At 38.5% G+C, this 22,198-nt stretch overlaps 2 protein-coding genes across 5 annotated transcripts in view; one reads left to right on the forward strand and one right to left on the reverse strand.

Annotated features, from left to right (window-relative positions):
• The window catches only part of FAM169A (family with sequence similarity 169 member A), a 37,605-nt gene extending 22,285 nt beyond the window's left edge, over positions 1-15,320 (forward strand). For all 4 annotated transcript variants that reach the window (XM_074857017.1, XM_074857018.1, XM_074857019.1 and 1 more), the window contains 9 exons: positions 281-452; positions 2,701-2,880; positions 4,264-4,392; positions 4,614-4,723; positions 6,042-6,096; positions 6,431-6,569; positions 9,057-9,219; positions 10,080-10,286; positions 11,027-15,320. In XM_074857017.1, the coding sequence (XP_074713118.1) occupies positions 281-452; positions 2,701-2,880; positions 4,264-4,392; positions 4,614-4,723; positions 6,042-6,096; positions 6,431-6,569; positions 9,057-9,219; positions 10,080-10,286; positions 11,027-11,572 (1,701 nt within the window). In that variant the 3' untranslated portion in view covers positions 11,573-15,320. The remainder of the gene's footprint in view (positions 1-280; positions 453-2,700; positions 2,881-4,263; positions 4,393-4,613; positions 4,724-6,041; positions 6,097-6,430; positions 6,570-9,056; positions 9,220-10,079; positions 10,287-11,026) is intronic.
• A 2,222-nt stretch (positions 15,321-17,542) lies between these two features.
• Positions 17,543-22,048, reverse strand: NSA2 (NSA2 ribosome biogenesis factor). Its single transcript, XM_074857031.1, has 6 exons — positions 21,929-22,048; positions 21,518-21,705; positions 20,296-20,446; positions 19,793-19,972; positions 18,441-18,633; positions 17,543-17,817 (listed from the first exon to the last, which is right to left on the reverse strand). Exons 1-6 carry the CDS (start codon positions 21,929-21,931, stop codon positions 17,750-17,752), a joined length of 783 nt encoding a protein of 260 aa, XP_074713132.1. The 5' UTR covers positions 21,932-22,048; the 3' UTR covers positions 17,543-17,749.
• Positions 22,049-22,198: the final 150 nt, after the last annotated feature.

Raw genomic sequence — 22,198 nt, forward strand, 5'->3', positions numbered from 1 at the left:
ACCACCCCGCTCCCAGCACTTCTCTGAGCTTTTACCCATTGGATTAGGAGTGATGTTGGAGTTGTGAAATATCCTCTGCCTGATGGTAGTGCTTTATACTTAACCTGTTGCTATGGCTTCTGAGCACCTCTTTGCCCTCAGACTGCAGAGCATCATCCTGCTTTAGCACTTGCAGCTTTTCTTGACTCCATCTGCAGCTGGCAACTTTGAAAAATAAAGTCCCTGATGTGTATTAACTAATCTAACCACTCTTCTGAAATGTTCTTCTGTGTTTCCTTAGGTGGAGTCTGTTGGAGAGAGAATTGTTCTCTATGTTCTGAATCGAATTATCTATCGGACACAAGAAATGGAAAGAAATGAGATCCCATTTCTCTGTCACAGTAGCAATGACTATGCTAAGATCATGTGGAAAAAAGGAGAGGCTATTGGGTTCTATTCTGTTAAACCTAAAGGTAAAACACTTGAGTATTGTGGGGTTTGGGAGGGGTGGATAGAGAGCTTATTTGAAGAATACTGTATTTAGTAGACTTTACAAGCCTTGCGGGCCTAATGAATTGGAGTTTTCCTGAAATCATAAGATCTTAGATAGCTGTTAAAATTTCTAGCTTAAATGTTTATGTATTTTAGCAATCTAAGAAAGTTCTTAGATTTCTTCATATTCTACAAAATATGTTTAAAATGTAGAAATTAGGTATACCTGAAAGCTTTTTTTTTTTTTTCTGTATAGCAATTGTTTATGGTTGTTTTGGGCTGTGCTTTTTTTCTGGGTTTTTTTTGACCTAGCTCCAGAATGCAGAGATCTTGTTTATCTGAAATGATTGTAGAATCAGATGTTATTATCATTCAAACATTTTATAGCATGACAGCATAGAGACTTTGCTCAGGCATAAGATTCAGCTATACCTGGTGATAATAAAGATTCCCTTTCCTTCCACACATATATTACCTCAGATTACAAATGATCTCACAGGGTTTATGTTATTAATGCTACAGACTTGCTGTTTTTCTCTTTTTCTAAAACATTATAGTTTCCCTTTAGTTATTTTGGAATTTATTGTGGTTTTAATTTTTTGCTGAATAAAATATTTGGGTGGACTGCTTAGTACATTGATAGGACTTTGTAGAATATCAATAATTGGATCAAGGAGAAATGGTCTGGCATTTTTGTTTCATCTCTAGAGAGGGTTAACTAATTCAGGATTAATGATGGTACTGGAGGTTTGCTGGAGACTTCCCCCATTTAACATGCATGTATTTCTTTGCAAACTGTTAGAAATAAAATTGTAAACTGTCTGGGTCACTGACCTATTCTGGTCTGGTAATCAAGATCAGAAAACAACCAGCTAATTTGTTCTGATTGCCTTTGTTATCTTTTTGTGGTTTTTCTTTTTTCAAAAGAAATTTTGCATTGCATATTTTGTATAAGTCTCAGTATTTTTAATGTCAAAATTGCTGTAGTGTGGTGGTCACAAAGTAGTATTTACATTGGAGTGGGTTTTGGTGTGGCATAATAAAATTGGATATTAGAGTAGTGATTCTATTTTTAGTTTAGGATGTGGACACTTCCTTATGTGGCACTGAAATTTTGTTGTTCTTGTGCTCACTTGTTATATTTCTCATGATGCTCTCTCATTTACTTGTCCTGAGTTAGCAAACTCTGAAGGCAATTCTTTCTAGGCATTGTCAACATTTTACCCATGTTTGATTGTGTGCTGTATTCTCCAAATTGAGTAGTCTATGTGGAGAAAGATGGCTCCAGAAACAGATGGTTAGAGAGGAGTGGTGGAGCTTGACTTGTATCCCAAATGGTATCCAAGTAATGTAAGCTCTCTGCCCACATTTTTCTTGCTTGAAAAATGGAGATAAGTATGTTCACTGGTCTCAAAAGTGCAAGGATGCAAAGATTAACTATATTGTATAGGCAAGCATATGTTTTTCTCTTTGGCCTTGTTAGAGGAAGGGGCAACTTTCTGCATAGTTCACACCAGCTCACAAAATGAGGGCCTGAAAATGGATTGAATAGTTGATGGGCTATCCAAATGCCATTACGTGGCATTGCTCTATCACCACTGAGTCCATAACTACCCTTTGAATCCTCTGATACTGAAGTATCTGTGTGTTGTGACATTCTTTCATCTTTGTTTAATTATGGATAATGTGGGTTTTTTAATGGGAGAATTCCAGTGTCGAGTGTCCTAGGATTTTTTTGTAGTTTCATTTAAAAAAATCGGGATTATTGTTTCAGTCCTTAAACAGGAGGTAGATTATAGTCTTCATATTTGTCCTGAGGAGTGATGTAATCTACATAAAAATGCAAGTCAAGAATTTTATTGTCTCCTTTTTCCTCCTCCCTCTTTCAGCTTCATTTTCAGTATAGTTTTCCTATGGAATTGTATAGTGAGATTTCAAAGTGAGCCTTTCCTCTATTTCTGCTATTCTTGTACTACAGGCTATATAACATATTAATCTATTGATATATCTTGGCAACATTATGAAGCTTACCCAAAGAGTCAATAAATGGCTCATAGTAATTATTTTTAATGAACATTAGAGATAATAATTTTATATTATTTACAATTATATAGATTGGTATAGTTTTTATGAATTATAGAAGTCTTTATTTGAATATGCTAAAATCCATGCTGCAGCATGTGAATGCTGAAGTACTGATGGGTATTTTTCCCCCTCCTGTTATTTCAGGAAGTATTTGTAGCTCTTCCCGTGGTCAGAGTTATAAGCTGTCAGTGCTAGACACAATGTTTGTACGAAAGAAACATCGTGAGAGAGAGTCTGGGTTAATCATGTTGGAAGACTTTGTGGATTCCTTTAGAGAAGCCACTCTCGGCCTACGATACCCGCTGTCATCCTTCATGTATACAGGCAAGCTCTTTATTTTTCTGATCTTTGTGCTTTCATTACACGTCCAAAAGTGCTGTCACTCAAGCTCCATATTTGTGACTGCATCCTCAGTTTCTGTATTGAATGTTCTGCTTGTCAGTGAAGGCTAAAACCCCTGATTTGTGAAGTAGTTCCTGATTAGATTTTTTTTTTTTTTAAATCCTCCACATGAGATAAGATTATTTGATCTCTGCTGGCTACTGTGAAGTTTACCACTGTGTCCCCCTGCAAGCCTCCAGAATGGGCTGAGGTGTTTGTGTGATCCTAATGTATATCTTCTTTGTAGCACTTTTTTCTTGCTCACCAACTAAGCCTCACAAGGTCATGTAATTCATGCTTTCTTAGAACTTCTGTTCAAATGGGAATACTAGGCTATGTTTTAATGGGTATAAGAAGACACAGTTCTAATATACAAAGAAAACACTTATGGCTCTTGCATTAGCAACCCAAGAGGGTTGTGTCATCTAGGAAATGACACACATTCTGGAAACAGTGTTACTTGGGTCTCTGTTCAGGCAAGAAGCCCATTTCGTTTGCCCTGTTGCTCAAGGCTTGTGCTACTCTTAGGCCAGCTGCCAGGCTTCCTTCTATGAAAATTTTCATCTGGCTGCCTTAACCATTGGAAATTTTCTGCTTTTCCAAGTTGTTGGATCTGACTAGACCTGGTTTGTCAGGCTTCAAACAGAAAACTGTCTTGAGTGGAATTGCATAACTAATCCATTTTCTTGTTGAAGGAATGATATGTCAGGAATCTTGTCCACTGAGATTATGCATCACTAGTGAAACAGATGAAAAACTGTAGTTTTCCTGGTAGTTACTAAAGAATAATGTCAACATCTGCCTCTTCATAGGTATGTTTAGTATGTGTATTGGGAGAAAACAGGTGGAGGGACAGCAGAGAAGAAAAATATTCCAGAAGTAAAGTGAGTGGATGATAAACCATGCAGTGGTAATGTGTTAGCATTCCCAGGGAGTGCTTTTCACAAGTGCCTATAATAACATGGCATTACAAAAATCACTTGACTTATCTTCTGCCTAAGAGCCCTTCCATCCTGGGATGGGTTTTGTGATTGGCAGGGACAGTGACCAGTGAAGCTGTAAAGAAGATTCCATCCATCTTTGTTTGCGGTTTAAGATAATGGAAAGTGTTTAAATCTGAAGAAAGGATTTACTGAGAAGGATGAGTAGGTTAAAGCAATATTATGTTTATTTCAGACTCGACTGTTTTGTTGAACACTTCTTACTGTGGTGGTTTATGTGTGTAATGGAAGATTGCAAATTAATTTATTTTCAGATAAACTTTAAAAACTGAGGTACAGCTGAGTATATAGTATATATAATGCAGTGGTTCTTATGTTTGTTCAGCTTGTAAGCTATATCTTGAGAAGTACCCTGAGGATCATAACCTTCTGTGGGAAGTGGAGGGAGCAGGATATTGGTTCCAGAAAACATCTATTATGTCTACATTGCAAAGTGAAAAGCTCAAAACTGCAAGTATGGATACTTTTGTTTTGTTGTTTTCTGACACTTTGTAAAAGTTGAACACTCTACACCAGTGACTTCTGCGAACACACTGCCAATGGAAACTAGCAGAAAAGATCTTTTATTTGTCCTGAGATCTGAGAGATCATATTTGGAATGGTTATATAAATTGTTATGTGAAGGTACTATAATTTTCTGTTTACCTGTTTCCTTTTTTAAAATCTTAACAACAGAGGCCTCACAGAAAGGAAATAAGAGTTTCCTAGCAGAGGGTCACTTTCAGCAGTCTGCAGTGGTATCTGAAGTAAGTGAACAGAAGATTGAGCTGCAAACACAGCCAAATGTAGGTACACAGACTGTTACCTCTTTTTGTGATTGTTACTAAAAAACAAAGTATGAAAAATACTTTTTGTCCATCTCATAATTGAATTGGCTCGGATCTGCACTACATATGTAAGACCAATGCTTTTGTTACTACTTGGGTGAATGTTATGCTTCCCACTGATGGAACACCAATGACTAAGCTAGGGTTAAAAATACCTTCTTTTTTTGTAGGGGAGAGGCGGATCTAAAAAAATGCGTGTTTTGGTTGTATAGCTATGTGGATATACTTGAAGAAAACAGCAGAGGGATAGTAGTTCTTACGATTCTTGTTGCTGTGAGTTAAGAACTCAGCCCTGTCTCTTGCTTTCTTCCAGAAGAGGCATATAGTAGATACAAAAGTGCTCCAACTTCTCATAGATTGGTAGAGTTGGTGGCAGCTCTCTTGGTACCTGCATCATCTGTAAGCAGTTCTGCAGTGCTTTGAAAACTGTTGGACCACCAAACAAAATAAAATATCCCATGTTCCCCCAAACCAGGAAAAATATTCCCCAACTTTCATTTTCACTTTTCACTTAGTGCTCCCTATTTTGTGTGTTTTGATGCTAGAATAATTTGTCATTAGTCTACAGATTCTGATGTCTTTAAAACTCACTTGAAACTATTCAAGCAGCAGAACTTGCAGTAAAAAATGGAAGTATTGGGATGGTGGGGAGGAACAAGAGAGAAAGCTCTAGGGACAGGGAACTCTGACATAGGCAGTCCCTGTGGTGACTGTGCATGTAACCTGCATTACTGCTGAATCACTTAAGTTCTATTTTCTCTTGTCTGATCTCTTTTTTCACATGGGCTGCCATATTCTGTTCCATAGCACAATAAATATAAGACTACAAAATAGAATACAAATATGAAAATAACTTTTCTGTCACTTTTTTGTCAACTACTGTAGTGTAGGCCCTTAGGATTTTACAGAAAGGGGAAACAAAGAGACTTGTAGTATTTAATTTTGTGGACACCTGTTATAACAGAATGCTTAGGAGAAAAACTTCGTAGTGTTGTTTATAATAACAGGTTACTTTCATCTGTTTTGAGACCAGAAGTAAAATGCAGAGTAAAAATATTCATCCTTCTAATAAAGATAATTTTTTAAAAAAATCTTTTGAGAGGCAAGATGCATACGTGTAAGTATCTTAAATTAAGAATGTTTGTAGTTGGTCTTCCATAGGATCATTACTATGAAATAGTGCTTTAGAAAGATGCAACCACAGGTAGGGAGATAAAGGCATTTCAATAATTTCAGAAGTTTTGGGGATAACATTAGCTTTTCTTTTGCTTCACAGGATGACTCTCAAAAAGGTAAAGAATCAATAGATGTCCATGCGAGCACATCTAAAGGTAAAAATAACCTTGATGATCAGTACTGTGATTAACAGGCTCTTTTATTGTTTTTAGTCTTAGCACGTTCATCTGCAAAGTGTATAAAAACATGCCTTCCTTTAAGGTGCTGAGGTTCAACTCATAAACCTTTTAGAGGACTTTGGATAAAATTTTTATGACTCTTGGTGAAGACAAGATGTACTTGTATTCAGAAAAGTACCACCGTGAAATGCTGTTTTACTTGCACTCAGTTTCTTTAATAAAATACTAGGGGGAAAAAATTATATGCAGATCTTAAACTGCCTATGTTCACTTGCATTTATTTTGTTGTTTTGATTTTTCTTTTCTTAAGACCCTAACACAGTCCCTGTTTCCATTTGGACACGAGGCAGTCATTTCAGACGTCCCAGGATAGGAAAAAAAAGCCAGGAATCTGAACCTGGAACTTCAGAAGGAGATAAGGGAAATGCTCTTCATGTGACCGAAAGCAGGTAAAAGAGCCCATATTTTACTGATTTCTGTCCTGGTTTAACCAGGATAGGGTTAAGTTTCCCCAGCAGTGGGGGGGAGCTCTAGCCGGGTTATTCAGATACCATGCGGACGTCACATCCTGGCAGGTCACATTTTTCCTGGCGCGGAGCGAGGTGCACTCGTGGTTTTGTACATCGTGCTTCAAACTGCTGTATTTGGTAGCTATTTTGCTCTGTTCATTGCTATCACTATTACTGTTATTGTTGTTGCTTGTTGTGTTGCTATTGCATTGTTGTATTGAACCTTTCCTTATTTCAGTCTTGGGGCTTTGTATTTCACTCCCTTTGTGGGGGAGGGGTAGCGGCCGCGTGGTCTCAGACCCCGGCAGGGGCTAAACCACCACAATTTCTTATTTTGTTTCTTGGGCAGTCACAAACTACATCAGTGTCTCAGTGTGCTACTTGGTATTTCCTCTCCTCTCTTCCTACTTTACTTGCTTGATTTTAAAATTACTAAAAATAAAGCCTGATGTGAGAAAGAAAATTGAGACTTCACCTGAAGAGTGATTTACACCAAAATGTAGTGTTTCTGAAAGCTTGGTACATACTGGAAATAATAGTAAGAAAGCAGTGACAACTGAGGGTATTCTGTTATAACTGAGTCTGCATGAAGGTAAAAACGTCTGTATTCATACGGCATAGTTTCTTCTGTGATAATATAACCGGACGTGTATCCACAACGCTATGTGTGATCTTTGGAGATGTGTCCCTTCTTGACCTCTTGTTATGGTGACATATTGCAGTAAAATAAAGGCTGACTGTTTAGTTTGGGAGCAGGTTACTGCTTGTCACTTATAACAGAGTTATAGGGAGCCACCCATCTTCAAAGTAAAGCCCTTTGTTTAGACAAACTGTGATTTAAAACCATCTCTGGGGAAAAAAAAAATAACCATCTCCAGTTCAAAGGATGTTATCCTACGTAATAACTGCCAAATGGGCGTGTGAAGAATTGTAACACTTGTTTGCCATAACAATTTATACAAAACAGGGCCTGAAGTACTAATTTGCACTGGCTTCCATCCAGAAAGAACAACTGTGGCTATTCTGAATAAATAAATAAATTTCTTCTTCCTCCCTCTTCCTGCGTGTGGCTATATGGATGCTCATAGACAGCCACTGCCCACCCTCCCCATCTCTCTCTCTCCTTCTGTCATTCTGTTCCTGAAAAACCCACTGCAACCCAAAAACCTCTTTTGAAGAACTGAAGGTAACCTGATTATTTTCTAGGAAATCCCTCAGATGTGTTCCATTAGATTTCTTTAAACAAAATTAGTTGTGTGTGGTTTTTTTTTCAAGTGCAGCTGAGGTCTTCAGCTAATTTTTGTGTTTTAAATTGTGGAACTACAGAGATACAGCATTGCTGTCCTGTACTGTCAGTGTGGTGCCCTAAGCTGGTTCAGATAGGCCAAATGGTATGGTCTGATGCTGCCACAAGTTGAGAAAGTCTTCGCCCTGTTAGTAGTAAAAATCAGCTGGCTGCTAGGTGGGAGGATTGGTCTGTTATTGAATGTCAGTATTTTGTGCTTCGCAAAATGAAGTCAATGAGATGCCACTGCTCCTTTGAACAAGATGTGTAACGTGGCGTTTGAGCAGAGCTGAGGGGAATCCTGATGGCAATAGGGCAGGATATCAGCTTGGTTCTCTCCTTCCATGCACATCAGCAAATGCAGCAGCGTCTTCTGTCAGGGACTTTCTCCTGTGGAGTGCCTTAATCTCAAGACTGGCACCTGGGATAAAACCCTCCAATACTGCCATTACTGTGAGAACATGAAGAAGCCTCCTGCAAATCTATTGCATGTACTTTTTTCTTTGCTTGTGTGTAATACTTCCAGTTCATCTAAGTTTTATCATCTCAAAAATGAGAACTGAGTGTTTGAGATGGTGCTACTACCCATCAGATACGTCAGAGCTTCATCTTTAGCTATTTGCTAATTTAAACTCTAGCTGATTGAATCTTCTTCAGACATGTGTATATCGCCTTGAATTCTTTTCCAGTCATGGTCTTTGTAATATATGTATATTCAATGATTATACAAACATATTTGCTTTTATAACTCCATAATTTTAAACAGCTTCTACAGTGGTGGTGGGAGAATTTGCTTCCTTTCTCACACCTTTGTGGCTTCCAAATATGTAATTGATTACTGCTTTCTAAATTTAAAATAACAAACTTAAATTTCTGAGTTTTATTCCCATAAGATGGAAGTGAGAGAGGTGTCTTCATTTTATAATTGCCAAAGTAATTTTTCCTAGTTGATGGTTTGGTTTTTTGCCTGATGAGGAGTCAGCAGGAGTTTAGATGTACTTAGTTTTCTGGATTCCTACTTCCTATAGCACGCATGTGATACAGCACTTTATAATTGTTCGTGAGAGAATTTCCCTGCTGAGATCACCAAAATTATGTATTACTCTAAACGAATAAAGGATGTATCTTAATATCTGATGCAGGGTGAAACTTCCTGCTCCCACGTCTGAAAGCAATGAAGACTTAGCAGAAGTACCTGAGGACAATACTGTTGAGGAGGTTAAAAAAACAATTGTAAATGAGGACCAGTCTGTATCAGAAGTGGAGCAACATGTATCACCCTCTGAGGAATCAAGTGAGAAGGAGGTGAGCTGGATGTGATAAAGATAGCAGATAAGTTTGGAATACAACTACAGTTTCTGTTAAATGTGGTCCTTGCTGCCTTGATCCATGTGAGTGTTGATTCTTTGATTTTTCATACTGATGCTTTGTTGAGAAGTATATATGAGAAGCTAAGGCTAGTATAGAATTAGTTTCAGGGAATATTCCATTGTACTTATTTTGACCCATAGAGTTCCTAGGATCATCAGTAAGGTGAATTTCTAGCTTGGCTACCAACCTAATTTTCGTAATTGATTTTCTTCCTACTCAAATATTCTGGAGAACTGGAGTAAGATCAAGATTTGATCCACTATCCCTAATTTTAAAAAAAGATTCTTTGAAGAAGCCGATAACTGGTATGCTTCAGTGACTACTGTTGACTCTTTTTACTTCTCCACTTAAAGCTTGCCTGCTTTGATGCTCAAACCCAGCTTTTATCTACAACTTGTTAACAGCTTGATTTTAAATCTGAATACCCTTTGTACCTAACAATGCCTCCAGGGTTTTATGTTCTTCCTGATCATGAGAAAGTGGATCTTACACTGTGTTGGGTTCAAGGAATGACTGCAGCATGTATGCTTGTGAGGTGCATAAAAACTGCTTGGCTTGGCTCCTGACAGTGTAAGCTATGGTCAGAAATTTAGTGCAGGTGACAACACTAAACTAATACACTGGTTAAGTTAGCTACTCTGCACTAAGCTCTGCCTTCTTAGTACACATTTCTAGGTACCCGAGCTATCTGCTTCTCACATGAAGCTGCAAATTTAGATCACAGATACACCCACTAGTGTTACGGAACAACAGCTGGGCATAATCTTGACTTAGAAATGTGGGGGTTTTTTTAGGACGTTCCGTCAGAACCTCTTAATGGTGAGGTAACAGAAGAAACTGGTAAGACCTCACTTACGGCTGAAGAGGAAACAGCAAATGAAGTTCGAAGTGGTGAATCAGAATTGCAGTCTGAGAGTCAAGGAGAAGAACCCTTAACACTATTTGTTCCGTTAGTCCTTGAGGCTCCGGCAAAACCTTCAGAAGACACTGTATCAGAGAAGGTGAGAGAATTGAAACAAAATGTGAAATCATCTTTCCTTCAGAGTATACATATCTTGCTGTTTTTCCTTTTGTTAAGTAACAGATAGAAAGTAGCTGCTACCATCATAGGAAATTCTTGGGAGAAGCGGTTTTTAGGCCAGATGATATAAATCCATAAACAGAATATACTATCATTTCTGGTTTAGTATGCAGAAGTGGTGGCATATATGCATGTGATATCAAAAAGAAAGATAGATTCCTCCAGTTTGCTTTGGCAGCAAAGAAACAGCTCTTACTAAAATATTAGTTGGATATGAGTGAAAAGCCACATCCTTATTTTGTCTAGTAATTCTGCCCTGATTAAGTGTTTGAGCAATTAATTACTGGTAAAATATCCTTCTAGATCACAGATTTTACTGGCTTTTGATTATAGTGCCAAAGTAGATTGTTGTATGCTAGCAAAATGATAACTGTATATGTCTAAAATAAAAAACTTTTTTTCCCCTGGGATTAATTTCAAACTGTTTTTACTGTACCTGTAGGAGAGTAACTCTGGATATCAAATGCAGTTCACAAAATAGTCTTGTGCAAAAAGAAGGAAAGGACTGGTTTGTTGTCTGTACATGTAGTACTAAAAGCTACTGAATGCCAAAATAGCCTCCAGGGTTGCTAGCTAGGGGCTCTAGTTATTCAGCCTCTTGTATTTTCAATGAATTGTCCCTTCGGTTGTTTTCACACCCCTCTTCTCCCCCCACCCCAGGCTTTAAATATAAATGATTCAGAAATGCTGACTAAAGAAAGCACAGTAGTAGAGAAGGAGGGCACTGAAGAGCAGCAAGAATCTGAAAAGACCACCACTGAAAATGCAGCTGCTTCGACATCAAAGGAAGAGCCCTCTAACAATGGCCTGCCCAACCCTATGGTGACTGAAGCAGCAGAGGAATCTGTTTCTGAAAATGTATTGCCTGAAGTGGCTTCCTCGTTGGAAGATCAAGATGAGGAAGCAGACCACAACTCACAGGAGGCCCCTATTGCCTTGAGTCAGAGCTCTTTGATAGTGGTTGAACTCGAGGGTTTTTCTTTTCAGCAGCCTTCTGGACAGGAAGGGCAGAAGAACCAGTTGGAAGAGCACTCAGAAGAGCCTCCTGAGCAGATGGATCAGCACCAGCAAACAGCAGCAGAGCGGGCTGCTGACAGCAGCTCTGAGGAAGCAGAAGTTGAGATACCCATTGTAGATCGGAGAAATTTGCGAAGAAAGGCCAAATGCTCTAAAGGCCCACCCAAGAAAAAAGGAAAGCCAGCTTAAAAATGAAATATTGATTATTAATTCATCTATTTATAAGAAATTTGTTATTTTGTGTAAAACACTAGGATGTAACTAAACCATATGGGACACAGAACACACGTGTTTAAACTTCTGGGTTGGACTTCCTCTTAGGATTCATCACCTTTCCTCAAATTTTCTTGAATTTTTAAGCACTAGACATTGAGCTTCATCAAAGTATGAAAATAAACAGCCAGTCTCCTCCTTTTATAAAGGACACATGCTGAATAAATGCAGTTGTGCTAACAAAGGGAACAGTTTGGTGCTTTGAGGTGACAGTTGTGGAAGAAAAATTCAGTGTAAAATCCTGTCCCTATTAAGGTCCCTTAAATTCCCATAGACTTCCATGAGGCTAGACATCACTCTAGCATTTTGTTTAATAACTTTGTGTTCTCTACTGTGGTGAGTAGCAGAACAAGGAAAATCATTTGTTGCTTCTTGTTCCTTTCCCACAGATTTTTCTCAGAAGAGATTAAAAGAATTATAAGATTCTGTAATTCTAGGTCTCAAAATATACAAGAAGTTATATCTTGGTAGATCAAAACAACATAAGCAGCATCTGTCTTTCATGAGCATCACTTGAAACAGCTGAGTCAGTAGAATGATGGTCAGCATAGTATCTGCCATAGCGCACTTTGATAATGAATTTCTTTACGTGAGGATTAAGAGATGCCTACACAGTAAACTATTTGTAGCTTCCAAAGCGAGCATCTTGGTAAGCCTAATTTTTTTCAGAGTGTATGGAGTGTAGGCTCCGGTACCTATATGAATTGTTTGAACAGCCTTCCTAACTACTTGCATGTGTTGAGTGGATACCTGATTACTTGTTAAATTACAGCAGGAGGATATGACAACTTTTGATCTCGTTTTGGTCGGAATGGAAGCAGTGCTTTGTGTTTTCCAAATACTTGGCTGTTGTGTCTGCCAGGGGTGTTGCCTGTGAGTGCTGGCATTTCAGGTGGTTGTGACATTCATTAGTGTGAATATTAGTGAGTGTTTCAGCAAATGCTTGTTTGCCAAACTTCTATGTCTTTAGGAGTTAGCAGGTGATTGCTTGCAAATACTTCTGATTCCCACTTTTTCTAACTTGGGTGTAATCCCTTGGATGATAGCTTCCTAGGTCACAGATTTTCTTAAAAGCAGCAACCAAACTTTGCTGTATGCAAACAGAAATAAAAACAGGCTTTTTGTGCATGTTTCCTTTCAGAGGTTCTCCTGGCAAACCATGTATTTCTCTGTTTGTCACACATAAAGTGACAAAAGTTAGTCCTTAGTTTGCTATGTGTTTCTTTCCATAAATGAAGCTCCTCTCATAATGGGTTAAAAACTAAAGAATAGCAAGGAACGGTGGTTCTAAAGAACAGGAAATTACACCACTATTTCTCCTGCTATATTCGTTTTCTAAGATGAGTGAATCAGTATCTCTTTGAAAAATAGAGGTATCTAGAAGTTGCTGTTCAGGACTTCCAAGTACAAGGTTCACTTGAATAGTTGTAATGCTATCTTGAGTTTTATCCCTCTATGAAGCTAAAGTAAGAATCTGGGTTTGGATTTTATGCTTATACAGTTTAACTGTATTTATAAGGTATTTTAACTGTATAAGACACATTCATACTATTTGTTTCAGCTGATTAAGTACCATGCTCCTTTTTAATCTGTGAAGAGCAGTTTATAAGGAAAAAAAAAAAAAAGGCAGTTTTAAAGAAATGTGAATTACCTGAACTTTAGATTCAGGGTGCATGGGATTACTGAGTTAAATCTGGGTTTCTTGAACTGTTGCTTGTAGCTGTATCAACGTACATAAGGTACTCCTTATGAACACCATGACTGGTAAATGCTCAAGATCTTTCACGATTGTTTGTAAACATTCAAGTGAACCTTAAGCATTTCTAAAACTAACCAAGCATTTTCTATAATGCACATGAGACAAAACTTCTGTTATCTTCTGTATGACTTCTCTTTTACTGCTAAGATTTATTGTGTAAAAAAAGTGTATAGAAAACACATCTATAGCATTGCTAAGAATTTGGGATTTGTGAGAGCTGGTGGCTTAAAGTGTGGTTATATACAGTATATTGTGACTCATCTTCTGTTTTTAGAGCAAGCTTTACTAAAGATTAATCTGTCGAATACTTCAATTGATACAAATGTATCCACTTTCAAAAAGCTGCAGATTCCTTTGCTTACGAAAAGTGATTCGAAGTTCCCTCAATTACTTCTAGCTGGATTTTGAATAGGTATGTTGTATCACCTGTATTCCCTATGGTCAGAATACTGTTTTGAGAGGTAATGTCACTCATCTGGCTTTTATTTTTCATGGTTAAGTTGGAACTGATTTTGATTAGTATCTTAAAACACCTGCATATTAAATATAACAAGATTATGGGATTAACTCAGTCTTGGTTTCTACTGAGAACAATCAAATTTCAGATCTCATTTCAGTGAGTCAGTTTTAAATACTGAACTTAAATTCACATATTTAAATACAGTCTTGAGTAGATAGATACTCTGTAAATCTGGGGTACTTGAGAGAGTAGCTGATGGCCAGACTGTTACATACAGAATGTGGGCAGTTGGGGTGCAATTAGCAATTCTGTTAACCAGTACAGTCTTGAAAACGGGACATGGTTCTATCTGTGATCACAGCAGCACTTAACTAAAGGGCACAGTTTATTTCTGTAACTTCTTTGGTATCAGTCATCTTGCAGTAAATACAGAGTAGCAAAATCAAAATACTGACTTTAAAGAATAGTTTTTATTGCTGTACTGGTTGTCCCATTGGAACAGTAGTTTAATAGTGTATACGTTCTGTTATGTTAATGCAAAGGAACATATCTGACAGCTGTATTGACTGAAGTGTTTTACCTTGGGAAAACAAGTGTTTTCTAGGCTTGGACATTTTTTTTTTTAAGTCTGTCTTACTACCATCAAACTAGTAAAGAATTTTTAAGACCTTACTGCACCAGCAACCATTGATTAAAACATGAACTTTATACAGGTTTATACCAAATGCTATTACAACATGCTGTGGAACTACATGTGTACAGTGAAAGCAAGCAGTATTATTTTTTAAATTTATTTAGTCTAGGAATAGAGTTTAAAGAACATGAATTTGTGACGTCAGCCTTGCTCTTAAATGGTAAATAGTTTTGTATTTGAATCCAACATTTGTTCAAATGTCTCTCTTGAACTGCTTGTTAATTTTTCACAGGGTTTGCTTTGCTTCTCCCATGTTCTCTTTTGGTCTTGTTTTCATTTAATGCAGAATTCTTACTTGTTCTCATGTTTCATAGCCCTTTACATGAAAATGTATATGTCTTAACTCAAAATGACTCTTGAAACATTTGAAGTTATGTTTGACCTTCATTTGTTGCTTTTTTTTTTATACCACTTCATTTGTAGATGTCCGTAATCAAATTGATCATTGACAATGTCATCAATACTACTAAGTTAAACATAGCAACAAATAGGCCTAAATTTCAGCTTCTCTAAGTGTCTGTTCCAAAATTTTATTTCCAAGAGGATATACTTCTAAATTTATTTTCACAATTGTGGTGTTAGATGTTTTCTAAACTAGTGATACTTTGTTTACAAATCTTTCGAAAGATGTGTTGCTACTTTAAAGTATTGTACTTGAGCCTTGTTACAGTGTTAGTTTTTCCTTTGTTTAGTACTGCTTTTGGCTGCATTTGAAATGTTTTGAAGTAGTAATTAAACTTCTATTTTGTGATTTTTTTTTTTTTTCCTTGTCTTTAGTATTTGAGTCTTTTCTGCTATAGAGGAGGCATGTTTTTAAATGGTTCAGTTCACTAGAACTAGCATCATTTTACAGTCTGTGCTACCAGGGAGCTTTAAAAGCCCAAAGATTATTGAAAAATCTTTTATTGATTAAAACAATTCTCTATATTTAATTAGCTCATGCATCAGACTTTTATAAAAAAAAAGCTGTAGAATAGCCTGTTCTGAACATTACTGCATGCATTGTGCTGTTTATACCAACTATGCAAGATGTAACTTAGTAGTAAAGTTTGCTATATGTAACACACTCCCTAGAGTGTGGTACATTAAAATACTTTAAGTGCAACAGTTCTGTTACTCAGCCAACAAGTCATGTATTTATAACACAAAAGGTAGTAATGTTCTTGAGACAGCTATAGAAAACTTAAGCATTATTTTCATGTTATTTGTTAATGTGCAATAAAGGGTAAACCAACAAGAACTTAAACGGAGGTTCATCCGTTTGACAAAATGCCCTCTCTAAGCAAATGACCTACTGGCTTGTCACCCTTCCTTAGTTTCAAATCATTTGTCACTACACAAAGAAGTAAAAATCATAGTAAGTTATTAAGCCTAGACTAGGGCAATGTATTAGTTAAACTAACAAAATAGCCTGTAAGAGGAGAAGGCTTTGATATAGTTAAAGTGCTGACTCTATCAGATAGCGTGAGAGAAGTTACAAAGCTGGTACAAAAGCAACTAGCTTGACTTTCTGGCCAGAGTCGTGTATCTGGAACATGATCTGGTCATGAAGATGATCAAGGGATTGGAGCATCTGTCATATGAGAGGCTGAGAGATGCAATTGTTCAGCCTGCAGAAGAGAAAGCCTGGGAGGATTGTACCTTGTATACAAATATCTAGTGAGGGGGTATAAAGAAGATGGAGCAAGACTCCTCAGTGGAGGCCCGTGATGGGACAAGAGGTAGTGGGCACAAACTGGAATACAGGGAATTCTATTTGACCACTCTTATGTAAGTGTTTTATGTTTAAACATTGAATCAGGTTGCCTGGAGAGGTAGTGGAGTCTCCATCCTTGGAGATACTCAAACCCTGACTGGATGTGGCCTTTAGACACCGCTGTAGTTGACTCTGCTTTAAGTAGGGGCTTGCACCACAGAATCTCATTTTCAACCTTAACTACTCTCTGATTCTGTAATCTACTACTCAACCTGCTTACTGCATGTTTTAACTTTAGTTAATAGTTTAGTTAGTAACTTAACCCAAACCTATTCACATTCTGGCTTCTGAAATATCTTAAAGAGTTTTGTTTGAAAATTTCCTCCTTACAATGTAGAAGGGTAAGAGTGTCCTCAAACTGGACAAAGCTTATAAGGATTTGACTTAGAATTTGTGTTAAAAGCTCCTTGGCTTGAAGTGAAGTACTTGATTAGAAGTAGGAATATAAAATGGTATGCTTATTTGTAGTGATAGGTTGTGCTAAGTTTGTTTAGCAACAAATTGACTGGAAGATTAGAGGCAGTTATACGCCACTGTTGAAAGCTTCCTGTTTAGAACCAGCTTTTTTGTTTCTTGTATTTTGAGGATGCAAGCTAAATACATATTGATCAGTTGATGCTTGTGACCTTTAGTTTTTCTTGAATGTTTCTTAAAGCCACCAAAATAGCTACAAGTAGTTGTAGTATCAGGGTTATCATGCCATTCTCGTATTTCAGATCTTAAAACCCCTACAACTTCATAAATTTAACTGTTCTCCTTTTGCCTGGAACTACAGTGCTATGCTCTCCAGTCCTTATTCTCTCCATTAATGCAGTCATGGATGCAAATGGGAGAAAGACATGGGAGTAAAGTAGGAGGGCAGCTATTGCCCTCCCCCACCTTTAACACCCACCCCCTCCACACCCCCATGCTGCTAATGTGTTCTCAAGCCCATGCTTCTGTAGGGGCATGTATCAAACTGAGTGTTTTAATTTCTAATGTCAGTCTGCAGTAAGATTCTAAATGCATTCTTCCAGCTCTTCTGCTTTCCCAGAAGCAGAATACCAGTTAGCATATTCTTCTGTACCTTTAGTTATTACAGTAGGCCACTGTGGGAAAGAGTGGCTGTACTTCCCACCACCAGGAATGTGAGCTGAATTAAATATACAATATATCTAAGCCAGGAAACTGCTAAACCAAGAAGGTTTAGATCAAATCCACACCACATCAGCAAAACATGAAAATAAATCACTTTATTTGGACAGTATTCATCTGAACAAACAAGTATGAAAACCTGAGCAGTTGTTTCTGGCATGTTTAAGTTCCTCACCGGCTTGTGGGGTCCATGTTCTTGAATGGTTGAAGGTTCCAGAGGTCTTGCAAACTTGTTGAAACTGCACTGATTTTACAAGAGCCCATGTCCAATGCTTAGTATCAAACACCACTTAAACAAGTAGAACGGCATTAATACAGCCATCATTTTCTGGATTGTTTGTTACTTGTGCATATTTCCCTAAAAAGAAAAGAGAATTAAATGTTTACAAAAGCTTGAAGTAGTTCATGTGATAAATTTGATTTTTCTGTGTTTGCAAGTTCAATCCACAAGTCTCTTTGAAGTGTAAGGAATTCCTGTTCCAAAACTGAAATGCATTTTGAAATCTAAATCTGCCTTCTGCTGAGCAGAAAATGTAGGTTCTCAAAATATTTTTTCAGGCTGTTTTTTATAAATGGATAATCACAGGTTTTGCTATTGTCCAAGTCAACCCCTCTGTTAAAAAATCTTATGAAGATACTTCTACACAGAACTTCCACTGAAAACATAATCATTCAGAGTTCACAAGGTTAGGTCTTTATAGGCTTGTAGCATTGCTTAATGTGAGACATACGCAAGCAAGTTGAGTCTTTGTTCTGAACTTCACCTAATTTGATTTTGAAAGTGTAAATGGAAAGCCTGAGATTAAAACTTAAAGCTTGCCTTTCTAGAGTTACCTAGTAGTTGCTTCTGCTACAGCCCAAACCTAACATTTAACAATGGATCAGTTATGACTACAGGACATAGTCTTAACAGTATATCAGGCAATCAAGACTTAATTACTTTTAAAAGTTTTATGCAGTAGAGCTAGTTTCACTACTTACCCCAGATAACTTTGCCCCCTTGTGTCACGAGGCCAAGCTCACTCACATTCACCTCAATGACGGTACCCTTGGTAATTACACCCAGCGTTGTATACAAAGGAGAAGAAGGATTCTTTTTTACACCAAGGATAGGTAGGCAAAAAGTAGCTTTAAGTTCAGGATGTGTCACGTGTGCCTTCTTGAAACGTAAGCCCTGTTGCATAAGGAGTATTAGAATGAGTTAGTATTTGCTTTAAGCCCTCAAGCTAATCTAGTTTAACACTTTCGGCATATGTCCTCAGATTTATATGTTTTGAGAGACAAGGAAGAATGAAACAACTTAGAATACAGAATGCTATCTACCTACTGTAGAAAATCCAGATTTGTTTAAAAACCTGAATAAAGCTTCTCACGTGTATTTTCAGGATGTCAATTCTTAATAGTAATACAAGAATACTTGCTACCTCAGGTGACTTCTATTCCATGAAGAAATGAGGCATTTATTGTAACACATTTAACAGTGCTACTGGTTTTTAAGACTAGAAATTCTTCCTTTTTTCTTGTCAAACTGAAAAACCTTCCTCATCTTGTATAGTATTAAATACCCATCTCTTATAGCACTTTCTATGTAGTGACCTGTGCTTTGTAAAGGGTACTTTACCATTAAGTACCATAAACTTCTCTGTGTCAGTAAAAATCTATCCAAGGCTTCTGTGTAAAACCATCAAAATAGTAATGAGGTACAATCCAACAGGCATCCTATATAGGCAATTCTGTTGATTCCTGTGAGGAAACAGGAACAGGTATTTATAGAAAAACTGTGCTGTCTTAGTGAATCTAGTTCTTCCTTCTGTGCACTGCCAGGCTGCTAGAGCCCAGGCACTGTTCCTGCAGCTGTGTAAGAAAAGGTCAGGCTGAAGGTGCAGCACTTCACTTGCATACAGTTACAACTGTCCTTCAAGCTTACTTAAGAAGACAGGAGGGAGTTCTGGAGTGCTAGAACAGAGTTGGCTTCTGCAGCTGACAGAATCATAACAGCTTGTAAAAGAAGTCTCCAACTTTAAAAGCTATTCAAGGTGCCTTTGCTAAAGACCTTCCCATGCTAATTTGACAGCTGGTAGCTTTAACTTGCTGGTATCATCCGAGTTACGGGAGTAAAAGCAGTATTTCAACACAGACTGCGACTGCAGGGGCACCTCCCCACCCTCAGGCTATTCAAAGTTTAGATTTCTGCAAGAAAACTAATCGGAATGTTCTACATCAATAGTAATCAAGTCCATTATCATAGAAGGAAGGTTCCTCACCACAGGAACTCAAAGCAGTAAGTCAAAAGAATTATTACTTAACATTTTTTTAAGGCTCAAGAACATTACCATTGGTCGAATGAATCGCTCATATTTAGGAGGCTTCCTAGTAAAGCCATCTCCAACAAAACAAACTTTTGTAACCATTCTCTTCCAGGCCTTCTTCTTTCTCTTTCCTGTACGAATCACTTTTAAAACTTCTGTTTCTCCTTGTGCACGGACCTTTGGCACAGGAACCTCCCATTTCCCCTGTAAGGGAGCGGAAAAAAGAAGTCAATAGTCTTACATGCTGCACTGCTAAATGAAAGAGGACAACCAAAGCATAAAATAAAATTTCGCTAAAGCACAGGGGTAGACCACATAACTCATAGCTACTTATTTTAATTATCATTTACAGTTATGAAAATCAAGATATTGCATGTGCTTACTCTATCCTACCTTGCTCAGATACTCAAGGTTTTGGGTTTTATTTTGACTTTGCTTGTAGGCTGTAAGTCACCTGAGAATCAGCAACACAAAGTGGTCATTGTCAAAAGTAATTTTAAGTGTCTGAACTCTAATAAGTTACTTACGGCTTTTTCTTTTCTTTTCTGCTTGATCATGTTAGAGAGAACCTTAGCCCGGGACTGGCCCTCTCTGTCCAGCAGGTATGCTGGAACTGCTCCTTTAGGTGTTTTTTCATCATTCTTTTTCTTTGTATTTCTCTTTTCATGCATTTTAATGCTGCAAGGAAAGAAAACCAGTATTAAGAGTAGGAAAAAAAGGCTAATTTTTAGATAAATCCTTTTAACCTAACTTGTGCCTGCTCAAACTTTTCTTTTAAGAGATATTTGTAAACAAGTACATATTTATGTTTAAGGAATAATCCTAAAGAATTTAAGGTAAATCAGTAATTTCACTTCATGTAACAACTGACGAACTGCAGAGTGCACAAAACTGCACAAAAGCTTGTCAGTTCCCATCAAGACAGGAACACAGACATGCATCTTATTCAGAAATTCCTTAATGACTTAAAACAAGCAGCCAAGCACTTTGAGATAGTGGCCTTCCTCTCTGACAAAAAATAACATACTACTACTCATCCGAGATTTGATAGCAATGCTTACAAATCTGAGGAATGTGTTTGTGTAAAAGGGGGTTGTGTTTCATTAATTTTGAGGCCATTTAAGGGAAAAAAAAAAAGACCCACAAACTAGTTACAAGTAGCAGAGGAAAATGACTGTCTACACTTGGAAAACAACAAAAATATGGCAGACAGGTAGAAAGCTCATTAGCTGAAAGGATATTGTTAACAGCTTTGATTTCAACTTCCAAACAACAGAGAAAATTTTCAGAAAAAGACTTCTGTTTATCTATGTCTGATACTGTAATTTATCCTGGAAGACAAGCCTCATATTCTGCTCAAACACTCTGTATGTTACTGTACTTTTTCTGTTAACAGTGTTAAGAAAATGCCTGCTGCTTCTTGCTATGCTAATACAGAAGTTAATGTAAAAGCCCTAAGTAAATGGTTCACAATTTTGTCATAATTACATTAGTCACTGCTATTGCTCATTAACACTTATTTAAAGGAATGGTTTTAGGAGCAGAACTGTTAACACACATGGAGAAGAAAGGAAATCGGGTATGTCTTCACTATGGCAAAACACACTTTCTCCTACATCCTGAGAGCTATTTAAAAGTGTAACGCATGATCCAAGTAATAAGTAGTTCTTTGTAACTATATTAACGTCTCATCTCCTCCTTCACATGTCAGGATGACTGGACGGTGTCAGAGAAGCGGCCGGTACTCACGTCTTCTTCATCTGTATCTTCTCGGCATGCCGCTGCTTGTGGTAGAGCTTGGCCTTCAGCCCGATCATCTTCTTGGCCTTCCGGGACCGCTCGTGAGCCTCCCGGCCCTCCTTCTTCCTCCTCCTCTCGTGGTAGTCTAGGCGGTACCCATAGCGCTTGCGGTGCAGCTCGATGTACTCGTTCTGCGGCTGTGGGCACAGGGCAGCGCGGTGAACGGGTATCGGCGGCCGCGCACCGGGCGGCCGGGCCCGAGGCCGCACCCTCACCGGGGCCCGGCGACACGCGGCGGAGGCCCGAGCGGGCCGCGGCCCATCGGCGGCACCCTCGGTGCAGGGCGGCGGTGCCCTCTCGGCCGCCTTCACCCCTTCCCCCGTCCCGCCCCGCCCCGTGCCCCGCCGTCCCGGCTCCCACCATGGTGGCGGCCCCGCGGCGTCTCCCCTCGTCCCGCCGAGCCCTCCGGCCTGCAGCCTCCTCCGCAGCGAGAAGGGCGGGCCGGCTGAGAAGATGCCCCGGCTGGAAACGCTTCCCCGCGGCCCTTTGGTTCCTACGGACGGAGAGGCGGTGGCCCGCGTTGCCCGAAGGCTATGCGCCCGACTTGGTGGGGTCGAAGAGGGGGGAAAAACGGGAAGGGGGACGCCGGAGCGGCGCTTTTTGCCGCCTGGGTCTGGCGGGGCGGGAGGG

The sequence above is a fragment of the Strix uralensis genome, chromosome Z (assembly GCF_047716275.1).
Source record: "Strix uralensis isolate ZFMK-TIS-50842 chromosome Z, bStrUra1, whole genome shotgun sequence".
NCBI classification, from domain to species: Eukaryota; Metazoa; Chordata; class Aves; order Strigiformes; family Strigidae; genus Strix; species Strix uralensis.